A 24,499-nucleotide genomic window follows, 5' to 3' on the forward strand; every position below is an offset into this window, starting at 1 on the left:
AGAGTACAAGAGGGAGGAAAGACCGACTGGGGATGATGGAGAAGAATTGAAAGAGAAGTCGTTGAAAATGAGGTAATTAGGTACAAACCCGATGCCTGATACCTGGCTCACTTAATAAATGCCTTTTGGTTGATTTTTAACCCCTCCATCCCACTAAGAGGTCAGTTAGGTCAGCTGTGACTGACCTAACTTTTCTTTTATCTTTTTGAAAGTTCACATACATAAAATCACCAACAAAATATCTGATGGTCACTGGCTCCATTTTTGGGAGAAGCTCCCATTTCCCTTTAAGATGCTCCTCTCTGACGGCTTGTTATTTCTGGCACCTGCTCTTACAATCATCCACGTGTACCGTGTAATTGGTGCTCACTGGTTCACTGGGAAACAGTTTTCTCAAACTTCTTCCCACCTCCATTAAGAAGGTTCCTCAGAGAAGATACGTTCTGAATTGATTTCTAGACACGAAAAGCTTGTAGTCTGGAACGCAGAGAGAAAATGACACCTTTTGATTCTAACACTTCATGATTTTTACCACCGTACCTCATTAACTTACATGATCTGTTATGTTACACAAGAGAAGAAAAAGGAAGTAGACACCGGAAACAATAAAGCAAGAACCAGAAATTCGGATATCCAACATCTGTTCATGAATAAGAAATGAAATGAATAACTTGGTTCACAGTTGCTTCTACGTTCTGGACAGTATCACAGGCAGCAAACAGTGTTTTATGTTATAAGCTGTGGTGGTTTTAAGCCACATCTGCAAATTATTTAAGGCCTAATAGCCCTCCCTTTAAGTGTGGGCACTGGGATTTCCTCCACGCTCTCCCCCTCCTGGCTCACTCAATCAGCCCTGACGAGAGAGCCTCCTGTAAACAACAGGCACTAAATAAATCACCAGGTGTCTGAGTGAGCCACCCCGTAAGCAAATCCTCCAGCCCCAGTCAAGACTTCAAATGACTGTGACTCTGGCCAACATCTTGAATGTAGCTTCATGAGAGGATGTGAGCCAGAACCGCCAGCTAAGCCACTCCCAGATTCCTGACCCACAGGTACTGAGATGCTAAGTGTTTATTGCTTTAATCTGCTCAGTGTCAGGGTCATTTGCAGTGCAAAAAATAGATAGCCAAGACTCAAGTCAATAGGGGATTAGGGATAGGGTTTTTGTCATCAGGATAGCATAATTTCCTTCATTAAAAAACAATTCCCTCAATTTCTTTTCTCTGGAGCACAGAATTGTGAGTGGCAAGGCAACACAGAGTTAATGCTGGTTCTATTCCTTCCCTGCTTCAAGTCTCCCACCCCCCAAAAGAAACTACAGTTTGAAATACTGGAACTAGAGAACAAAAAGATAGTGATGGGTTGTAACTTCTTAAAAAAAAACAAACAAGCAATTTAAACAAGGTATATGGCACATAGGCGAGTCATAATGAAAGCAAATGACTCATTACTAAATTGTAAGAATTGGGCAAATAGAGCAAAGTAATCCTAGACAACAAAGCATGGGTTTTGAGCGTTATCAGAACTAGTGATCAGGGCGTTCAAATAATTTCATTTATTTAAAAATATAATTTCTGGGGCACCTGGGTGGCGCAGTCGGTTAAGCGTCCGACTTCAGCCAGGTCACGATCTCGCGGTCCGGGAGTTCGAGCCCCGCGTCGGGCTCTGGGCTGATGGCTCAGAGCCTGGAGCCTGTTTCCGATTCTATGTCTCCCTCTCTCTGCCCCTCCCCTGTTCATGCTCTGTCTCTCTCTGTCCCAAAAATAAAATAAACGTTGAAAAAAAAATTAAAAATATAATTTCTTATGGGTAATGTGAATCAGTGTTTAAAGTTTCAAGGTATCATATCTGCTACCAAAAGAAAGGACATTTTATTATTTATCTCAAAATTGGGGTTCATTTATTCACAATCATTTACACCTAATTTCTGCCAGAAATTACCCTAGGGCTTGGGAATGAACTGACAGAAACTATCGTCTCTGACATCCAGGAACTCACAGAAGGTAGACAAATGTGTCTCCCGTGAACAAGACCTATGGGGAGATTTTAAAATGTGGATGCACATTTCTAGAAACTCAAATACCAAAGGCAGGGGAGTGGGACCCAGAGATCTCCATGTTTTTAAACTCATAATCGATTCCAATGCTTAGGCTGGCGTCTCTCCACCGGAGGGGTGGACAATAATAACAGTATGGCCCAAGTCATGGGTATGAGAGGTACAGGGAAGAGAACAGAGTTCTCTTGATCTCTGATGATACTGTAATAGTGTTGTAGGGTGACACATGGTAGCTACATTTGTGGTGAGCACAGCATAACCTATAGAGCTGTTGAATCTCTATATTGTACACCTGAAACTCATATAACATTGTGTGTCAACTACATTTCAATTTTAAAAAGTAGAATGCAACCCATTTATTCGATCATCAAATATTTACTGAACACCCGATCTGTACTGGAGGTGCTTGGTGCTGCGGGGGTACCACTGAATACGGGAAAATAGGCACCACGAGGTCAGGGTAAGAAGGTAAGAGCTGGCCACATGAAGGGGGAGATGATGGTCCCTCATAAGCGGAGGATACACTACCTTTAGGGAACAGGGAAGGGGGAGCATACAAGGAACCCGACCACATCTTCAAATTTGGAACCATACTACGTGGTAGGCTTGATGATTAAGTTAAAGAATAAAGTAGTAGATTCATGCATTCTGAGATTTTCCATTGGAAAGAGACCTAATTTTTCCGCTACTATAATCCTCTCACTTCAAAAATGAAAAACTCTAGATGTTGACCCAAGGTCATGTAACAAAGACAGGCACAGAACCTAGTTCCTGTGACTCCAGTTCTAATGTACTTTATTCTTGACTGGCTCCTCTCAGGAGTAAATGGTGTCTTCAAGAACCAGAATGAGGCCAAAGTATATTTCTCAATTCTAAAAAGCTGTGTCATTACTATAGCATACTATCTCAGAAGCTATCAATCTGGGTCATTTTTGAAAAGATACAATCAAGAAAGAAAAAGTAAGGTGGATGTAAAAACCATCTTTGAAGCTATTTTGGTTGCTACTGTCGGAAAATGTCTGAATTTAAAGTCTAGTAGGCATAAAATAAGCTTACAGAAAATACTAGTTTTGGAATCTGAATCGATGACCTAGAAATAAATCTCAGAAAGGGATAAGCAAAATTTTGAAAGAGAAGAATCAAAGAAAATAAAAACGTTATTTCCAAATGGTTTGTAAAAATAATGTTTTTGAGTTACAATGTGAAAATAGGTACATTTTAAACCTACAGGTATTAATAACAGGCTAGCATTTTGTTACTAGTCGGGTAAGGAGTGGATTTCCTCCAAAAGGGTTTCTTACTGGAAATAAATGAAGGACTTTGTAGTACGGTCTCAGCAAGAACACAAACTTTTCTCCCTTTTCAGGGTCTTTGCCATCTGGCATCCCGTCCACCACTGTTCTGAAGTTACTGAAAGGTCAGGATTGTGTCCTCCTATACAAAATCAAACTCAGACTCTTACTTCTTCTCTGTTCACTCTGTCTTCCTGAAAGTGTCTTCCCTTTGTCCCCGTGATCCAGTTTCCTGGATCTCCTCTGACTATTCCTCGTCTGGCTTCCCTCCTCACCATGGGTATCCTCTCAGTGCTCTGCCGGGTCCACTTCTCTTTTTAATCCTCCATTTATGCTAATGGAGCACCATGATTGTCCTACTTGCCTAGGCTCCCAGCCCTTGGAGCTAATCTTGGCAGTTCTGTTTGCACTGCTTCCCAAGATCCAGTTCTTGAGGCTATCGGCTTCTTTTGGGGTAGTATTTCTAAGACTTGACTTCCTTTCACATGGCCATTTCCTTTCCCCTTGAAGCAGGACCTCATCAATTAGTCCCCAGTGACAACGGCTTCCTGTGGACCAGCCACCTCTTCATTCTATGGTATAGCTTGCAGCCAGATGAAGACCTTCCTCATCATGTCCCTTTCTTGTTCAAGAATCAGTGCACACCCTGCTAAACCCCACCTCGGTGCCCCTAACATGGAAAGACTTTCCCTTTTGCAAGCCAAAACTAATACATTCTTACGGTCCACCATCTTGGATGATGCCTTCAAAGTCTAACCTACTTCCATACTGGATTTTATTTTCCCCAGCAGTCACATCTGGAATGCTCACATCTCACACTCAGTTATTGAAACTAAAAGGCAGTTCTGGTAGACACCACAGTAATGGGGAGCCAGCAAAAGGGTTTCCATATATATTTGCTAAATGGAACTGAATTATATTGCAGCTACGCCAAAGCTTAATTTTAATCATGTAAAGATTGGGGGAGAATGGAAAGCACGTCTTGCTTCAATTTAACGGTTATTACTTTGATTTCTTAAAGCGTAATAACAGAAATAGATACACACTGAAAAGCTTTTTTAATTAGAAAAATCACGGGGACAAAACCTCTAAATGTTTTTCTTAGTTTGCTCTCCTCTGATGTTTTAGATAGATTTTATCACTCTGAATAAAAAGGGGTCTTTTGCCATCTGAGAAGCTACAGATTGATGACAATGGGTAGACTCAAATTTGTGAAGGATGAATTGTGTCCAAAAAACTGCAGGTCAGAGAGAGATTTTCCAAATGGGAAATGAATTCTGACAGGAAGCTGACTGCTGGGAAATGAAGGAAGGCTTTGAAAAGCCAGTAATCACGATCAAATTTTAGTTGTGTTGACTAGTCTGAAACACATATGTGAAATCTACAATATATAAGTTGTTCTGAAAAGAACTTAATTATGCAGAAGAGGAAGCCAAAGATCTTTTAAAAATCTGAGCATCCATATCATCGATGTGGTAACATGTCACAGATAACAGGTCAGCTTTACAAAATAATTGATGTTCAAGCATCCTCTGCCAGACTTATAAATCTCACTGCCATTATATCAAGTTTAGCTCCTGGTTAGGTAAAACTAGCAGGAAGTTGCTATGACAAGATAGATTGTTCAAAATCATGTGTGAAAATTAAATCATAAGATGTACTTGTACCTAATTTCCTCAGCATTATTTCTTTCTATTCTTGTGTGAAATGTTGTTTTCATTCATTCACTGAGCACTCACTGAGCGCTGTTCAAAGCTCCAGGGATTCAACCATCCCAGTCCAAGAGGAATTCACAGCCAAATACGGGAGCTCACGGGTTTGCTAGGAGGAAATGAACAGGAAAGGACAGGAAAGAACTTAAAAGGAGAAACATACGCTAAATGGAAACTTTCAGCTTTACTTCTAGATTTACTAATTGAAGAATAATGCAACAACTCAACGTTAAATAAAGGTAGCTAAGAACTCTGCCAACTTGGTTATAGTCAGATTCAGTTTTCTGAAATTCTCATGTCTTATAAAATTCACATGAGGGTGTCAGGAGGCCAAGACATCCGTGAGCGACAGCCCCGAACATTTTAAGATGCTATCAAATAGTGACTATGTATCTGGGACAGTTTTTAGCACCTACAGATAAGTAACTATCCTTACATTTACCTCATGAGAAATGTAACTGTTAATACTTTTATTTTCTAGTTTGCTTGTGACAATACTTTATCATCATTGTAAGAGAAATGTAGAATTACATTAGGATACCGTCGCAAAACAATTCTGAAAGGATCATAGGGAATCATTACAGAAAGGTTAGAAAACACACAAACGATTGGAGGGGATCCACAATGATCCAATCTAACAATTCTGCGGAAAATATCAACAGCAAAGAAAATCTTGGAATTAAGCAATGTTGTAATAACAAGTTGAGGGAAGATGGGATAAAAGCCAACTAACTGCAAAAGTGAACTTATTTGGCCTGAGATGTTCTCCCCTTCCTTGCTGATGCCCACACCTCTCCCATCCTCTGCATCCCCGTGGGCCTGCCCTCTCACCCCGGCAACTGTTCCTCCTTTTATCTCGCTCGGTGGCACTGGGCTGTGGATAACCTGCCACTGTTTATTTTCCATGTTTTTGCCTTTCTTCCCGGATGGAACATGTGATGTTCCCTGAGGATAGGAAGTGTGCCTTTTATTTCTCTGTATCTCCAGCAATAGGAAGCCTCCTGTACATCATCTTTTTGGTAAGGATGTGTATACTCCTTTTTATTTTAATATCTATGTGAATATTAACAACATATAGTTGGTCAGGCAGAAAAGAGCTGGGATTAAAATTTTTAAATGCCATACACACACACACACACACACACACATGCACACACCCTTTTTTTTTTTTTTTGCCTTATTTGGGAATATTTCTGAAAAATTCAATATAGCCTTGTAGTAAATGTTATAAGAAATGAAACCGAGACGCCTGGTGGCTCAGTTGGCTAAGCATCCGACTTCGGTTCAGGTCATGATTTCTCAGTTTGTGAGTTTGAGCCCCGCGTCGGGCTCTGTGCTGACAGCTCGGAGCCTGGAGCCTGCTTCCCATTCTGTGTCTCCCCCTCTCGCTGCCCCTCCCATGCTCATGCTCTGTCTCTGTCTCTCAATAATAAATGAACATTAAAAAAATTTTTAAAAAAAGAAATAAAACCATTCCCATTAAAAAAATCTGAAAATTCATTTATTTGAATTTAAAAATCTATTTTAACTTAGATAAGGTAGATAGAGAACAAAGACCATCAAACCTCTCATTAAGCAGTAACCCTCGTTTGCACCTCCCTCCCCTCCTGCCAAAGTCCAGTTTATGAAGTTATTCTAACACATCCAATGAGCAACACTGTAATTTTTAAAAATAGTTTTAAATAATGCATAATTGTCCTAAACAAACAGGATCTACATCTTTTTTGAACTCCATCTACCACAGCCACACACTTAGCCTCTTTGAAGGTCACAGACACCTGAGCTCAAATGCTTACAGCACAGGAATGTCACAGACAACACTCACTGGATAACCTGAGCCGTACTAGCAGATTGGTGACTGAATGTCAGGACAAAGGACACTTAGATGGCTCCAACGCCCACTCTAAAAACAATTCCCTTCCCATCTGCTTGCTGATGCCCACATTGCTCTAACATTCTACAAGTAGACAAAAAGTTTAAAATAGAAATAGCCCTGGGCCATCAGCTTTGTCTGGCACTGCCTTAGACCACACTTGACCCTGCCCCCACTGCTGATATCTAGCAGCCCTGGGATTTGGGGGGAAAGGATCCGGCCCACAGCTCCAGGGGTGCTGTCTATCAGCAGAATGCCACCCCCTTGCTCACAGTGACTGGTTCTCAGATTAGCAAACACTCCTGGTCCTCATCATTGGTTCAGGGGGGTCCCACCACCTCAGGGAGAAGCCCAGGACTTCTGACCCTCCCGAGGAGAGCAGCTCGCAGCTCAGGCTGGTGATGCGGTGGCTGTGAGGGCTGGAGACACTGCAGTCAGTACAAGGGCATCAGACCAATCACATTGGACACGGGGGAGGAAGGGCAAGGCTGAAGAATCCTAGAGATCCAGAGCAGAGCCCCAGCCTCGATAAAATTACACCCAAGCCCATCTCACCTCTGCTGGGTTCAGTTGTGCGAACCAACAGATTTCATTTATCACTTAAGGCAATTTGAGTTACAACGGGATGCACATTTACATGCTAGGAGAAGGCAACAGACCGATTGAAAATTGCATCATAAAGTTCATGTAAGTTCTATCGGGTCCTTTCTTGAAATCCTGTGTTGACTGACAGGCTGACAGATGAGCTCTGGGCATCTGAAGGAGGAGATGTCACAGAGAGAAGAAAAAGGCACTTTAGAAAAGGATGACTAGGGTTCTGAACAATTTTTTTTTAATGTCACCTTATGCCTAAGCCTTGGTTGTTAGGGAACCTGAGTTTTAAATTACAGGATTTTAGACACTGTGTCAGGAGTGATTGGAAAGATATTTTGAAGTGGGGGCCTTGATGGGCACCCCTCAAATTACAAATCACACAACAACAGCATGTCCTGTGCTCCCTTCAGATTTTAATTTTAATCCACGAGTAGGGGTGCCTGGGTGGCTCAGTCGGTTGAGCCTCCGACTTCAGCTCAGGTCATGATCTCCCGGTTCGTGAGTTCGAGCCCCGCGTCGGGCTCTGTGCTGACGGCTCAGAGCCTAGAGCTGCTTTGGATTCTGTGTCTCTCTCTGCCCCTCCCCTGCTCACACTCTGTCTCTCTCTCTCTCAAAAATAAATAATAAACCTTAGAAAAATTTTTTAAAAATCCACAAATAGATTTCCCTTCTCTAAACCTCAGTTACGTGTAGAGTCAGGGCCACATGCTCTATGTGTGGGGGTCGCTCTTTTGCTTAAAAGCTTGAAGTCAAACCTCAGACCTTTGAGATTCCAAGCCCCAGACATGGCTACAACACTTGGCGACCAGCGCTGGTCTCTGTCTGGGCTCCTGAGCCCACGGGTCCTGCCTCTCTAAGCCTCCCCTGGGGGCTCCTTCCAATTTGGAATATGGATGTTATGCACCCTGTGCATTCTCCCTGAGATGCTCTCCCCAATCTCTTCATGTGGCTGCCCTGACTTGACCCCAAGTCTTTCCTGAAACACCCGCCTCCCACTGGGAAAGCCATGCAACCCCCATGTCCATCAGGGCCCCCACTTACAGGCGGTCATGATAGCCTTTGCTTTATCTAATGTGGCAGGGGGACAGATGTGTGATGGCCTAGTTTTTGTGTGATTATTTACCTAAGGTCTACTCTCCTGAATAGACTGTACCTAAGTATGAAGGCAGAAACAGGGCTACTTGCTCATTGCCAGTTGACAGGCCCTGAATAAGCTGAATGATCTCACGATCTCTATTTAGTGTGATGCCTCAGTCTCTTTGCTTAGGCCAATGTCCATACCTTGCACATAATTCATACCTACAGTCACTTGGTCATTTATGTCCTCAGCCAGTGCTCTGGCCCTCCCCAGCCCACTCTCCAAACCTCATCTCCAGCAATGCAGCTTCTACTGCTGCCTTACTATATTAACACTTGGCCTTTCCTGGAACTATTGAGTTCAGAAGCAGCACAAAGAAAGAAGTGATAAAAAGCAGGACTGGCTTAGGGAAGCTAGCCCCAGGGAGCAAATTCCATGCTGAGCCCTTCTTCCAGGTTACATCCCAACATAATGTCCCTTGCTCTGCCTTAATCTTTTCTTTCACTTTATTTTAGGTCCTGAATAATCTATACTTGTTTAATTTAATAAGCATTTTCCCTTAATAATGCAAAGGCCTTTGGGAGGACTAAGGGGCTATCAGTCATGCACACTTCAGTGTGAATTAGTTTAATCAAAATACATCCCTACTACCATCCAGCTGAGATCAGCTAAAATGAGGAATTAGGGGGTGGGGAGTGGAGAACAAGCAGCTGGTGATTTTGGAACACCATGATACAAGGACACTGGAGATCTCTGAGGTATGAGGACAACAAAGAAAGGGTGACCCGAGAGCCCAGAAAGGCAGAGGAGAGACTGTGCCTCCTTTTCCTTCTGTATTTTATTAAAAAAATTTTTTAATGTTTGTTTACTTTAAAAAAATTTTTTTTTAATGTTTTATTTATTTTTGAGACAGAGAGAGACAGAGCATGAACAGGGGAGGGTCAGAGAGAGAGGGAGACACAGAATCCGAAGCAGGCTCCAGGCTGTGAGCTGTCAGCACAGAGCCCAACGTGGGGCTCGAACTCACGAACCGTGAGATCATGACCTGAGCTGAAGTCGGACGCTTAACCGACTGAGCCACCCAGGCGCCCCAACGTTTGTTTACTTTTGAGAGAGAGAGAAACAGAGTATGAGGGGGCAAGGGGCAGAGAGAGAGAGGGAGACACAGAATCCGAAGCAGGCTCCAGGCTCTGAGCTGTCAGCACAGAGCCTAATGCGGGGCTTGAACCCACGAACTGCGAGATCATGACCTGAGCCAAAGTTGGACACTCAAGCAACTGAGCCATCCAGGCGCCCCTTTCCTTCTGTGTTTTTGGTTTGTTTTTTTTTTTTTGTATTTATCTTTCTATATTTTAACACCAACAGGACACACAGGCTTGAGGGTATGAGTCAACCACACTAGGAATTAAAGATGCCTGGTGGGCTAGCCTGGGAAATTAAGCATCATTTTATTACACTCTCTGGGTATTATGTTCCAGGTTCCAGATTCCACTTCCCCAAACCTTGGGAACCAACCCATTCTTAGCCGGGGACTATACTTTGTTTCTTCCAAAGGGGAAAACTCTCCGCTATGTCCATGAACAGTGTGCCGTAAGCAACTGTTTAGCTGGTGGATCCACGGCGTGTGATGTGGCCACTGAATTGGAGAACTGGCCCTGAGGAGAAGCCCAGAAGGACTGAAACAAATTTTTTTTTCTTTTTGATCACCGTCCAAGGCCTTCATGTATTGTAGGATGCGGTGGTCTGCACTTCAAATTATGCATCATATTTCAACAGTGACCGTGTACGAGCTTGTGTGGTCCTTGGGAAGAGCTTATGACGTGAAATATTCTTCCCACAAGGAAAGATATTTTGGTTTTGCATCAAGCCCTACCAAAATGAGGCACGTATAAGTATATATCAAGAGAAAATCACTCCACAGAATTAGGCAGTGAGCTGTCTTCTGTAAAATGCTCTCCTGAATCTACTGTAACTGGGGGTTCTCCTCCTGGGTTCTCAGGCACCGAGCACTCACCTTCAACAACGTCGCCAGCCTGGGGGGCCTCCTGGGGGAGGCTCACTCCTGTTATCTTTCACTGCAGTGCCGTGTTTTAAGTATTCTGTGGGTCAGATTAAAGTCTTTATTTGTTTTTTCGGTAGCCAAATAAAGACAAATCTGCAAGCCAAGGATACAGACACTTTAAACTCTGCCTTTGATACTCATTTCACTTAAAGTAAATGAGTTCCCTCATAGAGATCGGGAGGAAAGGACCTTCACGCTACTCACGAGAGTATCAGAAACCAAGCGCTGTTCAAATGCTCCTTGCTTTCTTATAGAAACAAACTTGGGGACACTTGGTCTCATTCCAGCATGGTAAGGAAATAAAACCATTCTCAGCAAAATAAAAATATCCCTCATGTGCCTGTTCCCTTCCCCCCCCCCCCCCTCACACTTTAGGAATGTTAAATCCTGCTTATCTCAAAACATTAGCCATCCAGATACTGATGACACTGTTTTGATGAGAAGGAAATGAATTTAATGGCATTCATTAAAAAGAGGGGTGATAGGATCTCAGCAACCCCCAACGTAGCCTCCCCCCTGCCCAGAGGCTACAGAGGTTGGCCCAGTTGTCCTTACCACACCACTTCCGATCGCCGCGTCTTACGGCACTCTGATTTCCATCAGAATGGAAAAGTCTGTACACTCACAGGATATTATTAGAATTAGCAAATTAAATGACAAGGCTCTGGCATTGCTAAAGCACAAGTTTTATAAGACCTAGTTTGCATTCTGGTGAGGAGAATATGAAAAGTCACCTCGTCTAACCCAAAGCTGTGCTTCGGGGCGCCTGGGCAGCTCAGTGGCTTGAGCGTCCGACTTCGGCTCAGGGCATGATCTCACGGTCTGTGAGTTCGAGCCCCGCATCGGGCTCTGTGCTGCCAGCTCAGAGCCTGGAGCCTGCTTCGGGTTCTGTGGCTCCCTCTCTCTCTGCCGCTCCCCTACCCGTGCTCTGTCTCTCTCTCAAAAAAATAAATCAACATTAAAAGAAATTTTTTTTAAAAGAGTCAGATGTCAAAGCTCTGCTTCGATGTAGAAGAGGGGGGATGATAACAGCCACCACAGGTTGATGTACAGAATAAATGAAACAAAGTGCCAACAGCATTTGGTCTATAGTAGGCGATAAAAATATTTAGCTAGTAGTATGATGACAAGATCCTAAAGGTGACCTCACAAAGAAATCAGTGTCTTGACCCTCAAGGTCAGCCAGACCAAGGAGCGTGCAGTCCTCACACATGTGGTAAGGGATGAGTCTCCCGGAAGCCTCGTTGTAGACGAAGCTGCCAGCAAGGCGCTGCACTCATTCTCGGAAGACACCGGAGGCACAAAATTCCCCTTAGAGTTTGGCCTCCTGAGCAGGTTCGAAGAACTCTTCTCTGTCCTGACTCTATAGCAGACAGAATTTGGAAGGGAAATAAGACAGGCTTCCCCAATCCCCAAGGACAGAGACGTTGGTAGAGTACACATAATATTTTCCCAATTTCTCAAATGCCTGGGCAATGTCCCCTCAGCACTATAAATATAGAAAGCACTCACAAGCCGTTTTTAGGAATGATGAAAATGAACTGTATCTAGAATTAGACCTCAAACTAAAATAATTTCTAATTAGTCTTAGCTTAAGCAAATACGCGAGCACTTAATCTGCAAGGCAACCGTCCCTCTTTACCCATGGGGGACATGTTCCAAGACCCCAACGGGTGTCTAAATCGGTAGGTAATACCAAACCCTATGCACACTGTTTTTTTCCTACACGTACATACCTATGATAAGGTTTAATTTATAAAGCAGGCACAGTAAGAGATTACAGGCATACCTCGGAGATATTGTGGGTTTGGTTCCAAACCACCGCAATAAAGCCAGTATCACAATAAAGCAAGTGAAATGAACTCTGGTTTCCCGGTACACATAAAAGTTACATGTGCACTCTACTCGTAGTCTGTTAAGGGTGCAATAGCATTATGTCTAAAAAACAACAACAACAACAACAACACAAAAAGCCCAGTGTCTACACCTTAATTTTAAAATGCCTTATGCTAAAAATGCTAACCATCAACTGAGCTTTCTGCAAGTTGTAATCACTGATTACAGATCTCTACAGCAGTAATAATGGAAAAGTTTGAAATAGCACAAGAATTACCAAAACAAAGTAAGCAAATGCCGTTGGAAAAATGGCGCCAATAGACGTGCTTGATCCAAGGTTGCCACAAACCTTCAATTTATTAAAAAAAAAAAAAGCAATACCTGCAAAGTGCAATAAAGCAAGGTGCGATAAAATGGGGTATGTCAGTAGCAACAATAACTAATAATATAGAAAATTAAAACATTGTAATGAAAGTTAGGTGAATGTGGTCTCTCTCTCAAAATACCTTATTGTGCTGTAATGGATCTTCTTGTGATGATGTGAGATGACAAAATGCGTACGTGATGAGGGGAGGGGAGTGAATGACACAGGCGCTGAGATGTAGTGTGAGGCTGCTACTGACCTTCTGAAGACACATCAGGAGGACCGTCTGCCTCTGGACTGCGGGGGAGTGTTGGTAACTAAGACTGCAGACAGTGAATACGCAGATAAGGGGGGGCCACTGTAATCTCAGGACCTATCTATTATCCAAAAAGGTAAAAAACACTGAACCTCTCCAGAATTTCTCCCACTAAGGTATGTAGATATACCCTTTTCCTGTTGGATGCTGTAGGGATCTTATGGGAAGACATTAACCTCCACCCTACAAATATCCACACAGAAATCTAACAGCTGTTACATAATCCATAGAAATCCAGTAATTCTAATTAAAAACTCAGCGCATTGCCAAAATGTACCATGTAATTCTTGGAACAAAGAGTAAATATATGTGACAAATAACTGCCTTATGAAGCATGATAATAAAACCCAAACTTGCAAACTCATCCCCAACTTAACTAGAAAATGACCAACGTTACTGTAGCTACCTGTGAGGTCCTTCCTGATCTCAGCCCTGTGCCTCACCTTCCGAAGAAACTGCTCTCCTGAATTTTGAATGCATCATTCCCTTGCTTTTCAAAATAACTATTTTCCAAATAGGGACCTCTAAATATATGTTAATTAGTTGGCTAAACAATGCAAAAACTTTGAGACCTTATCTCCCAATGGATCTACGTTTGCACCATAGAACGCAGGAGAAGCCGAGCCATAATATGGCTTGGCTGTTGCCATTCTTCCTTAACAGGCATTATGTGCCCTGCTCCTGATCTCCCAAGAGAAAGAGCCAAAGTTCTAAGGCCACTTACTCTTGGTCTCTGCCTAGAGCACTCACAAATTTCCCTTCATTCTCACTCAGTCTATGTAGGTGTTGTCTGAAAAAGGAGTAGAACTTTCCACCCACCCAATACAAATCTTTGCATCAGTCATTACTACCGAGCAGACTCAAGGCGGCCCACCATATTGGTGAGAAGTCCTCTTGCCCAGAAGAGAGTCAGCAGCAACCCAGACACTGTCTCCATAACTGTATTGCCACCGCCTCCCCAGTCCTCTTCGTTAACAAGTGACAAAGCAGAGGACCATTATTGCCTGGTTGCCCGTCTAATTTGGTCAACACATTGCTACTAATTCCCATGGACTTTCTTCAACTCCCATTAGAGACCGTCATTTCCTCCTCCTTCTTCCAGAAAGCCACGTCACAGTCAGCATCCCAAACCGTTAAACTGTTGATCAAACTGTTAAAAATTGTGAAGGGCCTGGGAATTCAGCCTCCCTGCAAGCTAGCAAGGTAGCCTTGCCACAGATTCATGGATGCTGGCAGCGGACCCATGATTACTGGCTCACAGACAAAGGACTCCATTACCCACGGCAGCAAGCAGCATGGGGGTCAGCACATTTGTGTCGGTTCCCTTTACCCCGAGTCCTATGGGATGATGCAGATGGGCCCAGATGGGTGCCTACACATATGGAGGGCTGCATTATGGAAGGGGAAGCCTGAGTTGAGGGAGCTGGTTTCTTTTTAAATGGTTGATAAGCATGCCTACCTTTTGTTCTGGAGGAAGACCCTGACTCTATCTTCTAAGCCTGTTCGCTATCCAAACACCTTTGAAAAGATATTCTGGAAAAAGGAAAGTCAGTGCCTCACTCGTAAGATGTTTCTTTTTTTTTGTTTGTTTTTTTTTAAATTTTTAACGTTTATTTCTTTTTGAGACAGAGAGAGACTGAGCATGAACGGGGGAGGGGCAGAGAGAGAGGGAGACACAGAATCTGAAACAGGCTCCAGGCTCTGAGCTGTCAGCACAGAGCCTGACGCGGGGCTCGAACTCACACACCGCGAGATCATGACCTGAGCCGAAGTCGGACACCCAACCGACTGAGCCACCCAGGCGCCCCACTCACAAGATGTTTCAAAACAAGAGAGGTCCACTGAGAATAGTCTCTCATTATCTGCTATGCTTTAAAATTGTTCTTTAAGACTTTTATTATATGATGGTTTTAAATTCTATCTTGAGCCCAGATATGGCAGTCCTGTTCATAAAGCCTCTTGGAGGAATGTGTGTCTGTGTGCAGCGAAGGGTTCCCCCCAAAAGGGTGTGTTTATTAGGGTTGACAAATACGAGGTTTATAGGTTCAGGCATTCAGAAGTTTGGAAGGAATCATTCTGTTTTTTCCTCTATTAGGCCAGAATAATGATTTTTCTCTGTAATATTAGCTTGGAGTTTAATCAAGAGTTCTAAAAGACATAAAGCTCTGCTGTAAGACGGAACCATAAAAATACCGGAAGCTCTAGGAATGGCTGCATGGCCAGCGGGCCTCCTTGATAGGATGGAAGCTCACCATTGCAGTGAAGCCACTACCGTGCATTATCCTACAATTTGCACTTTTTCCTCCCAAATCTGCCAGTTTTCCCATGTTACTAATGTACTGACCTCTTCTTCACATTACCCTGTAATTTATACCTTTTCTTTAAGTCCATCATATTCCTTGCATTACTAACGGACTGACCTCCCCTTTATGTTATCCTGCAATGTCCACCTGTTCCCCCTGACTCCATCAGATTTTTCACGTCACTCCTAATGTAATGACATCTCCCAATGTGTACTGCATTTCTTGCAATTTGTGCTCATATTTTCAGAAAAGCTGGGGGAACGCTGCATTGTTACTGAGTATCTAGAGCTAAAGAACAGAGGCTGCTGAGAGGGAGTGCGCTGAACTTCACCACAACCCTTTGGATGGTGCTCCAGATTTAGGAAGGCGTCAGGAAGTGATTAAGTACGATGAGTGAGGGTCCTGAGCTGATGGCTAAGTACATGATGAAAAGGAAGACGAAAGTTTCCTAATCTGTCCTTTAGGAAAGCTCCGGGGGCTCTGCAGAATGAGAAAAGTCTATAACAACTAGCTTAATTTACATTTAACATATTCTTTTTTATTACATTCATATGAAAGAGATGCTTTTTCATATATTAACATTTTCTCTCAGCTTGTACTATTGCTATTTGCCGTTATCTCCTCCAGGTTACTCTATGGCAGGACTTCCTACAGAATGTGCTACCTGTATGGAGTCTTAAAGGAGTTGGAGGGGTGCCTGGGTGGCTCAGTCGGTTAAGCATCCAACTTTGGCTCACATCGTGATCGCGTGGTTCGTGGGTCTGAGCCCCGTGTTGGGCTCTGTGCTGACCGCTCAGAGCCCGAAGCCTGCTTTGGAATCTGCGTCTCCCCCTCTCTCTGCCCCTCCCCTGCTCATGCTCTGTCTGTTTCTCAAGAATAAAAACACATTAAAAAAAGAAAATTAAAAAAAAATGAGTTGGAGATGGCCAGAGGGAGGTAATTAAGAATATTCCAGATACGGAGTGCTACATGTGCCAAGGCAGAGGTGCAGGTCTAAAACCTTTAGAAAACTTTAAATATTTCAGAGTGGTTGGAGTACTATATGAATAGGGCAGTGGCTGAACCAGATCATGGAAGAATGCCCTTTGAAGGAATCTAGAGGTTATACTCTATGTAACTGGGAGCCATTAAAGAGTTTGAAGCAAAGAGACTCATGTGCTCACATCTGAAATCAGAATAATCTTTCTGATGGTGGTATGGAGGATATATTAGAAGGGAAAGGATACTGGAAGTAGGGAAACTAATTAAGAGAGCACATATTAGCTTGTAAGGACATGATGAGGGCATGTGCTATGGGCTAAATTGTGTCCCCTAAAATTCATGTTGAAGTCCTCAATGTCAGTACCTCGGAACGTGACTGTGTTTGGAGATAGGATCTTTAAAGGGTTAATTAGTTTAAAGTGAGGTCATCAGGGTGGCTCTAATCCATTATGACTGATATCCCAAGAAGAGGAAAATAGGACACAAACACACAAAGAGAAGACGAGGAGAAGACACACAGAAAAGACAGCTATTTGCAAGCCAAACACACAGGCCTCAGAAAAAAACCAACCCCGCTGATATCTTGATCTCAGACTTCCAGCCTCTAGAATGGTAAGAAGATAAATTTCGGTTGCTTACGCCACCCAGTCTGTGGCATTTGTTACAGCAAGTGAGCACAGCATGGATCAAGGATGGTGAGGAAGAAAATCATCTGAGACAGACCTGGGTGGTAGAATAGACCAAGTCTGATGACCAGTTGGTTTTAAGTGGTCAAGGGAAGAAATTGATTTAGAGGACTCTGGAGTGGGTAACTAGGTAGATGGTGATATTGCGAACCAAGAAGAGTAATACAAGAAAAGATCAGCAGGTCTGAAGGGGAGGACAACAGAAAGCACTTAGAACATGTGGAGTTTGAGGGGTCAATGGAGACATCCAGAAAGAGAGATGTTTAGCAGTAGAGAAAGCTATAGGGCTGGAATTCAGAAAACAGGACTGTGATAAAGACATGGAGCTGGGGGGGGTCTTCCACATGGAAGGGAAGACTATGAATGAAATCTCCCAGAGGAAGGAGATTGGTAAAGGGGAGACAATTGGAAGGGTCATACAGGCAGACCCAAAGGTCCCATACAGCCACCAAAGGATACAGTAGGACCAAGTGCAGGAATGAGCACTGTCACATACCGGTGGAAAAGGATGTTCCAGGGAGGGCGTGGTCACCAGGGTGAAGGCTGAAAAGAGGTCAGAGATTAGAGAGTATTCCTTGAATTTGGTAATTAGGAGATTACTGGTGAACTCTGCAAAATCATTCAGCAGAGCTCTCAGAGGTGGAAGCCACGCTGTACTGAGTTGAGCAATGAAGAGACTGGGGAAATGAACACGGCAAGCATAGATCACCCTTGGCTGAGTTGGAGCTGGAGGTAATGCAGGCTCCAGAGGGGGTTCTATTATTACCAGTAGCAGTGGTGCTGGTGCTGCAGAAAGGGAGGGAGTGGAGCCACTAAGCAAATGGGGGCTGCAGAGGTCATACACGAAGGTCAGAGGGTGCTGGGCCTCTCTGACATGTTATCTCTCCAAGACTTCCAATGTCATCCTTACAATGAGTTGCTCCTGCTCCTGTTTGGGGTGGCTGATTTGAATGAGAGCAAATTCCTTTTCAAAGAGTGTTTATGGGTGGAGGCAGCCCGCTGGTGGATCATTCCACACAGGCTACTCTGCGGGGTGAGGGAGATCACAGCCATTCGATGTTGTGAAGGGGTAAGCTGGGTCAGAGGAAAAGAAGAGAGGGACGGTAAATCACAAAGGAGGTGGAGAGGAACTTTATCCCCTAGCGGTGTCGCCCTTCATGGCCAAAACTGGATGAATTCTAGTTGCTCTCTGTGCGTTTACTCTCCCACCACGCTGCAAATTCCTTGTCTGCAGTGACCTGCCATCATTGTAGCCTCCGCCACCCGCACAACGCCAGGCATTTAGAGGGAGCGTGACCCACCCGGAATGGAAGTTCTACCGCGGCTGTGTAGAGATCGGGGCCCTGGGTCTTCACCCCGATACCCAGGTTCTGCTCACAAGGAAAGAAAGAGCCCAGTGAGCATCCACAGTGCACGTCTACACCCTCTAACGAGGCTGAGCTAGGTCAGGAAAGGCTGTGTGACCGAAGAGTCAGAGACCAGCTCTCCAGGGAGGTGACCAAAATTCTCTTTGAGCGAAGTCAAAGTTACATCCGGGGAAATAAGGTAACGAGGCCAAGAAGAGGGTTTTAAAGGGCAGAGTAAAGTAAACTGGCTGGAGATAGGATTTAATACACAAAACCTGAAAACAATTCAGAACCAGGTGGCTATGAAATGTTTGTTTGGGCTTAAGGTGCATATTATCTGATTCCTTTGCTTCTCAGGGCACCTTTTCCACAATTTAAAAATCTCTCAAATTGTGATGCACTTTACAATCATTGGTATCTTAGCATTGTGTCATGGTTTAATGGGCAGAATTTCTTCTTTCGTTAGGGGTACATAATATGATGGTGCCCGAGAATCAATGTGTCTCAGACTTAATGATACGGTATTTTACTCTATGAAAGGGTATAGCAGTTGTTTTGATCTGCTGCTGTAATTAGAAGTACTCAGCTTCAGCAATGGGTAAATTTTGAGTACTATCTGAAAAACAGAGTGTCTCAAAAGGCACCCCTTCATATATTAAGACATTGAGGAACTGTTTTGAGAGCCAACTGTGCACTTTAATTTACCACTCTCCAAACAGTGAGCAGTAAGGACTCTAATTGGCAGAAAGGGCTGTTATGCTATACCATGAGTGATGACATTCAGGTCCCAAAACTCAATAATAAAAAGAGCCTGATTATTGCCATTTTTTTTGTGCAGTCGTTTGTATGTCTGTAATTAAGTCTGTGCCTTCTTTCCAACACTGTGGAATGCTGATCACTTACTTCATGGGTGGGGAAGAAAAAGCCTGGAGAGTCTGCTCTTTCAAAAGTCAGAAGACACATTTTAGCTTGCAGTTGGGACAGACTAGAAGATAGCTCTGAAGAATACTTTGAGACAGTATCTTTCACCAGATGAACCCTGTGGTAACTGTGGTCTTTGAGTTTGTATTGCTTTCAGTGTTTACAGGTCAAATCTAAATTTATATATTGGAAATGTGTTCTATTTTCCCTACCGAATATGGGATGAATTGATTTATTTGCTTATTTTTAAATGCGTCTACTGGCCTTTAGAAGCTATTATTTACATAAAGGTACTTTTGAACTTTACAAACATGTTGGAGGCTACCTACTGTCCAAATATTTTAAATAAGGTATTAGATATGTACAAAGCAACATCCGTATCTGAAATAATAAAATGAAAGACAGAAATCATTGCCAAATGCCTTCCTAAATAATATTTTTGAAATAATCATTTTCACAGATCAGCTTTTGTCGTACTAAATTAAGATATACTTTCTTAAAATATTAAACCATATGAATATCTAAATGTATTTTCAATGTTTTATAGAAAGAGTATGGAGTATATTTTTGGTGGCAATCAATACATCTATATTGGGCAGTTATTTTAATGGCTATTACCATTCAGTGTCTAACTTTATTTTTTTTAGCTGACCTAAGAGACAATTAACAAATGTGAGTATTTATCTTAACCTTTTTTGAGGTCTGAATTCACTTTTCATCTGGGCTTTTCTCATTTTCATCTTGTACCTGATTACTTCACAAGGCGTATGCCTCTTTTCTCTCCTTAATTGCTTTTTGTACTTCCTTCTTCATTCTGTTTTTCAATTGCTTGTTGCTAAGCGATGTGCACAACAGTAGGATATACATTCATTACCTTTGAACATGGCCCACTTGGTATTATTTTCCTCTACTCCTTTACCTCATTTGAATTGACCTCAACTGCACTTTCTGCTTTCTTTTGACCTTTCTTTTTGCCAAAACACCCATCTTCCTGTCCTTTGATCATGACTCAGGGGCTAGTGTATTCAATACTTACCCCCATTTTGTCTATGCTCTATTGTTTTTGTTAAGCTCTGGTGGCCAGACTCATTTCACAGGACTATTTCTCTTTGTTAGTCTCTCCTTTTTGTCTTACTACTTTCATTTGTATTTAAAGACATTAGAAACACACCTCTTCTTTGATGAAATTTAGGTCATTTCTTATTATTTTCCTTTGATCACTTCTGTTGATGCGGATGTCGGTTCGTCTCAGTACCCTGGCACCTGCTACTCTCCTATAATATCAATTCTGGTATAATCTGATAAAACCACATCGCTTACTCAACGTAAATTTGTTCAATTTTGCAATGACCTATAATGTATTTAATTTATTTAGCCACGGTAAACTGCCAAAAAAAAAAAAAAAAGCTCCCCCCGCCCAAACCAAGCAACCAAAAAACACCCGAACACCTCAATTAGTTACGAACACGTACCATAATTTTCTTTTTACGTACATGTCTGAATAAATATTTTTGAAGAATGCAGAGTATGCGTCACCTTTACCAAATGAGGCTAACTTATACTGGTGGCCTCATACGGACTCTTGTTCCATTATTATTGTTAGAGACCATTATTTCTTTAAAAAAATTTTTTAATGTTATTTATTTTTGAGAGAGAGAGAGAGAGAGAGAGGGAACGTGCACACAAGTGGGGGAGGGGCAGAGAGAGAGAGAGAGAGAGAGAGAGAGAGAGAGAGAGAGAGAGGGAGACACAGAATCTGAAGCAGGCTCCAGGCTCTGAGCTGTCAGCACAGAGACCGACGCGGGGCTTGAACTCACGAACCATGAGATCACGACCTGAACCGAAGTCAGATACTCAACTGAGTGAGCCACCCAGGCACCCCAACAATAATTTCTTTTCATTTATTTATTTATTTATTTATTTATTTATTTATTTAAGTATTTTTTTAATGTTTATTTATTTCTGAGACAAAGAGCATGAGTGGGGAGGGGCAGAGAGGGAGGGAGACACAGAATCTGAAACAGGCTCCAGGCTCAGAGCTGTCAGCACAGAGCCCGACCCAGGGCCTCAAACTCACAGACTGTGAGATCATGACCTGAGCCAAAGTCGGTTGCTCAACTGACTGAGTCACGCAGGTGCCCCTGACAGTGATTTCTAAGAAGGATGTGGATGGGTTTATGATTCAGGGTTCCCTAATATTCAGCTTGACTCAATCTGGCCATAACCTTATAAGGCCTTGCTATTCTAATTCTAAAATATTTTTTTCCAATGTTTATTTACTTTTGAGAGAGAGAGGGTGCAACCTGGAGAGGAGCAGAGAAAGGGAAGCAGAGGCTCTGAAGCAGGCTCCAGGCTCTGAGCTGTCAGAGCCCGACGTGAGGCTTGAACTCATCAACTGTGAGATCATGACCTGAGCCGAAGTAAGACGCTTAACTGACTGAGCCACCCAGGCGACCCTTGCTGTTCTAATTCTAAAAAGAGACAAGTGATACTTCTTTTCCTATTATGACACGGGGATGTCACAGAGTTACAGAAGAGCTTTAAACAAGATTCAATATATATAAACTCCCTGGAACAAACTTGTTCTATCAGAAATGTCAGACGTGTATGGGTATACAGGTTACTACTGGTCTATTCTGTTTCACATCTGGCCTATTAATAATTATTTTTATTTCTGTTTATTCTAAATTTTGCAAGTGTATCTTTCTTAATATTTATTGTAGGACTCCTTTCTCTTGAATACTGGATTGCATAACCAAGTGAAAGAACTCAAATTATTAACTGACCTCATAATCAAAGGATCTCATATTTCAAATTGATCCTAAACTGAGAATTTACTTCCACTTTTTTCTTTTGAAGGTGGTTTATAAGTTGAAAAATGATAATAAAAACTAAATAATAAAATGGAAAAAAATGTTAACTACTTAAAAGGAAACAAATGATAGAAACATGCCAGCTATAACTATCTATAAACTCTATGGCTTACTGAGAGGCAGTTAGTGTAGTTATTAAGAGAACAGGCTTGGGGATTAGTCAGCTTGGTTATCTTCGCTATTTCACTAAAATGAAACAAGTATTACTTATGAGGCAATAGAACACAGTAGTTAAGAATGTAAGCTTGAAAATTTACACAATGAGTTAAGAACAGTCAAGACAATTCCAAAGAAATTACGAAGCTCTAAAAGTTATGCTACCAGATTATCAAGACTTATTAAAAAGGTATATGATCAGGAGAGTGTGCTATTGGCAAGAGGACAGACAAACAGACCAGTGTAAAATAACAAAGACCTGGGAAGGGCTAATGTTACAGTCTCTAAAGTCCAAAGGCTGTCTAGAGGCAGAAACCTTTCTTGGAGGACCTGAGTCTTTTTCCTTATGTCCCTCAAGTGATTAGAGAAGGCCCACTCACATTATGAAGGGTAATCTGCTTTACTCAAAGTCTAATGATTTAAACGTTTTTTTTTATTTTTTAATTTTATTTTTTTATTTTGAGAGAGAGAGAGAGAGAGAGAGAGAGAGAGAGAGCACGTGAGCAGGAGAAAGGGGCAGAGGAAGAGGGAGAGGGAGAATCTTAAGTAGGCCCCACGCTCAGTGTGGAGCCTGACACAGGGCTCAATTCCAAGACCCTGGGATCATGACCTGAGCCAAAATCAAGAGTCAGATGCTAAGTCAAAAGAGCCACCCAGGTGACCCTGTAAAGATTTAAATGGTAACCACATCTTACAAATATCTTTGCAGCAATATCTGGACTGCTGTTTGATCAAAAACTGGGAAGTATGGCCTAGCCAAGTTCAAACCATCACTCTTGGCATTAGGCAAAGATTTCTAAAATCTAAAACCAAAAAAAAAATCATGAATCAGTTGAAAATTGATAACTTGGACTTCAAAATAAAAGACTTCTGTCTTTTAGGGATACCCGGGTGGCTTCAAGGACACAAAAATAAAAGTCATAGACTGAGCCTGTATCTGGCATATGTTAAAATCTCTTACAACTTAGTACTTAAAAATTTTTTTTAAATATGGGCAAAAGATTTGAACATCTACTTCATTACAAGAGATATGGATGGCCAACAAAAACAAGAAAAATTGTTTAAGTCATGAGGGAAGTGTAAATTAAGAGTACACAGACATACCATTATACATCTATTGGAAATGGCTAAAAAACAAAACAAAATAAAAAATTAACAATTCCAAGTGCCGGCAACAATGAACAACTGGCAATCTTGTATCTCGCTAGTAAGAATACAAAATGCTTTGCCAGTTTCTTCTAAAATTAAAACATAAACCTATCACGTGACTCAGAAATGGCCTTAGTTAACCCCAAAGAAACGAAGACAACCATCCAAACAAAAACTGGAACGCAAATGTTCATAGCATTTTTCATAAATGCCCCAAACTGGAAACGACCCAGTGTCAAACTGTAGTAGAACGCATACAATAGCACGTGACTCAGCAATTACGGGGAACTAACCACTGACACATGCGACCACAGGGGTGAATTTCAAACGCATTATGTGAAGTGAGAGAAACCGACACAAGAGATTACTGTGCGACTCCACTTATGTGACAGTCTGGAAAAGGCAATAATACAAGGATAGAAATAAGATTGGTGGTGTCAGAGTTTGGGAGGAGAGGTAGGGAACTCAAAGGAATAGAAGTATTTCATATGCCGATTGTGGGGCTGGTTACACAGCTGTATATATTTGTCAAAACTCATGACTGTACACCTATTAATATAATTCTGTGATATGTAAATTATGCCTTAAGAAGGCTCACTTTTAAAAATTAGAAGTGAAAGAAAACTAAAGCAATGAAAGAAATTTACATTAGGGTAAAATTTAGTGGGAGAAAAAAATAGAAACAGGAGTTCAAAAAGAAGAATCTAAATCTTCACATTGTTAAAGAAGAATCTGTTCACAACATTTTAAATGTTTGTTCACACTTTTTTGAGGGAAAAGTGATGAGTTTCAAATCACAATGATACTTAGATTCCACTGGATACACTTAAGGGTGATACAACAGTTTTATTTTGAAATGTCAGTATTTACAATACACTGGAAGTTATATGCTTGGCAAACA

The 24,499-nt window shown here is 42.1% G+C and overlaps 1 protein-coding gene across 3 annotated transcripts in view; it reads right to left on the reverse strand.

Moving 5' to 3' along the window:
• EFCAB11 (EF-hand calcium binding domain 11) overlaps positions 1-24,499 on the reverse strand; it is a 157,092-nt gene that overhangs the window by 62,632 nt on the left and 69,961 nt on the right. Inside the window, exon 6 of one of the 3 annotated variants that reach the window (XM_027066396.2) lies at positions 16,392-17,696. The exons of the other annotated variants lie outside the window; for them this stretch is intronic. Coding sequence (XP_026922197.2) covers positions 17,642-17,696 — 55 coding nt within the window. The 3' untranslated portion in view covers positions 16,392-17,641. Of the gene's footprint in view, positions 1-16,391; positions 17,697-24,499 lie in introns of those variants that run through there. 3 annotated transcript variants of the gene reach the window in all.

This window comes from Acinonyx jubatus, chromosome B3, assembly GCF_027475565.1.
Source record: "Acinonyx jubatus isolate Ajub_Pintada_27869175 chromosome B3, VMU_Ajub_asm_v1.0, whole genome shotgun sequence".
Lineage (NCBI taxonomy): Eukaryota > Metazoa > Chordata > Mammalia > Carnivora > Felidae > Acinonyx > Acinonyx jubatus.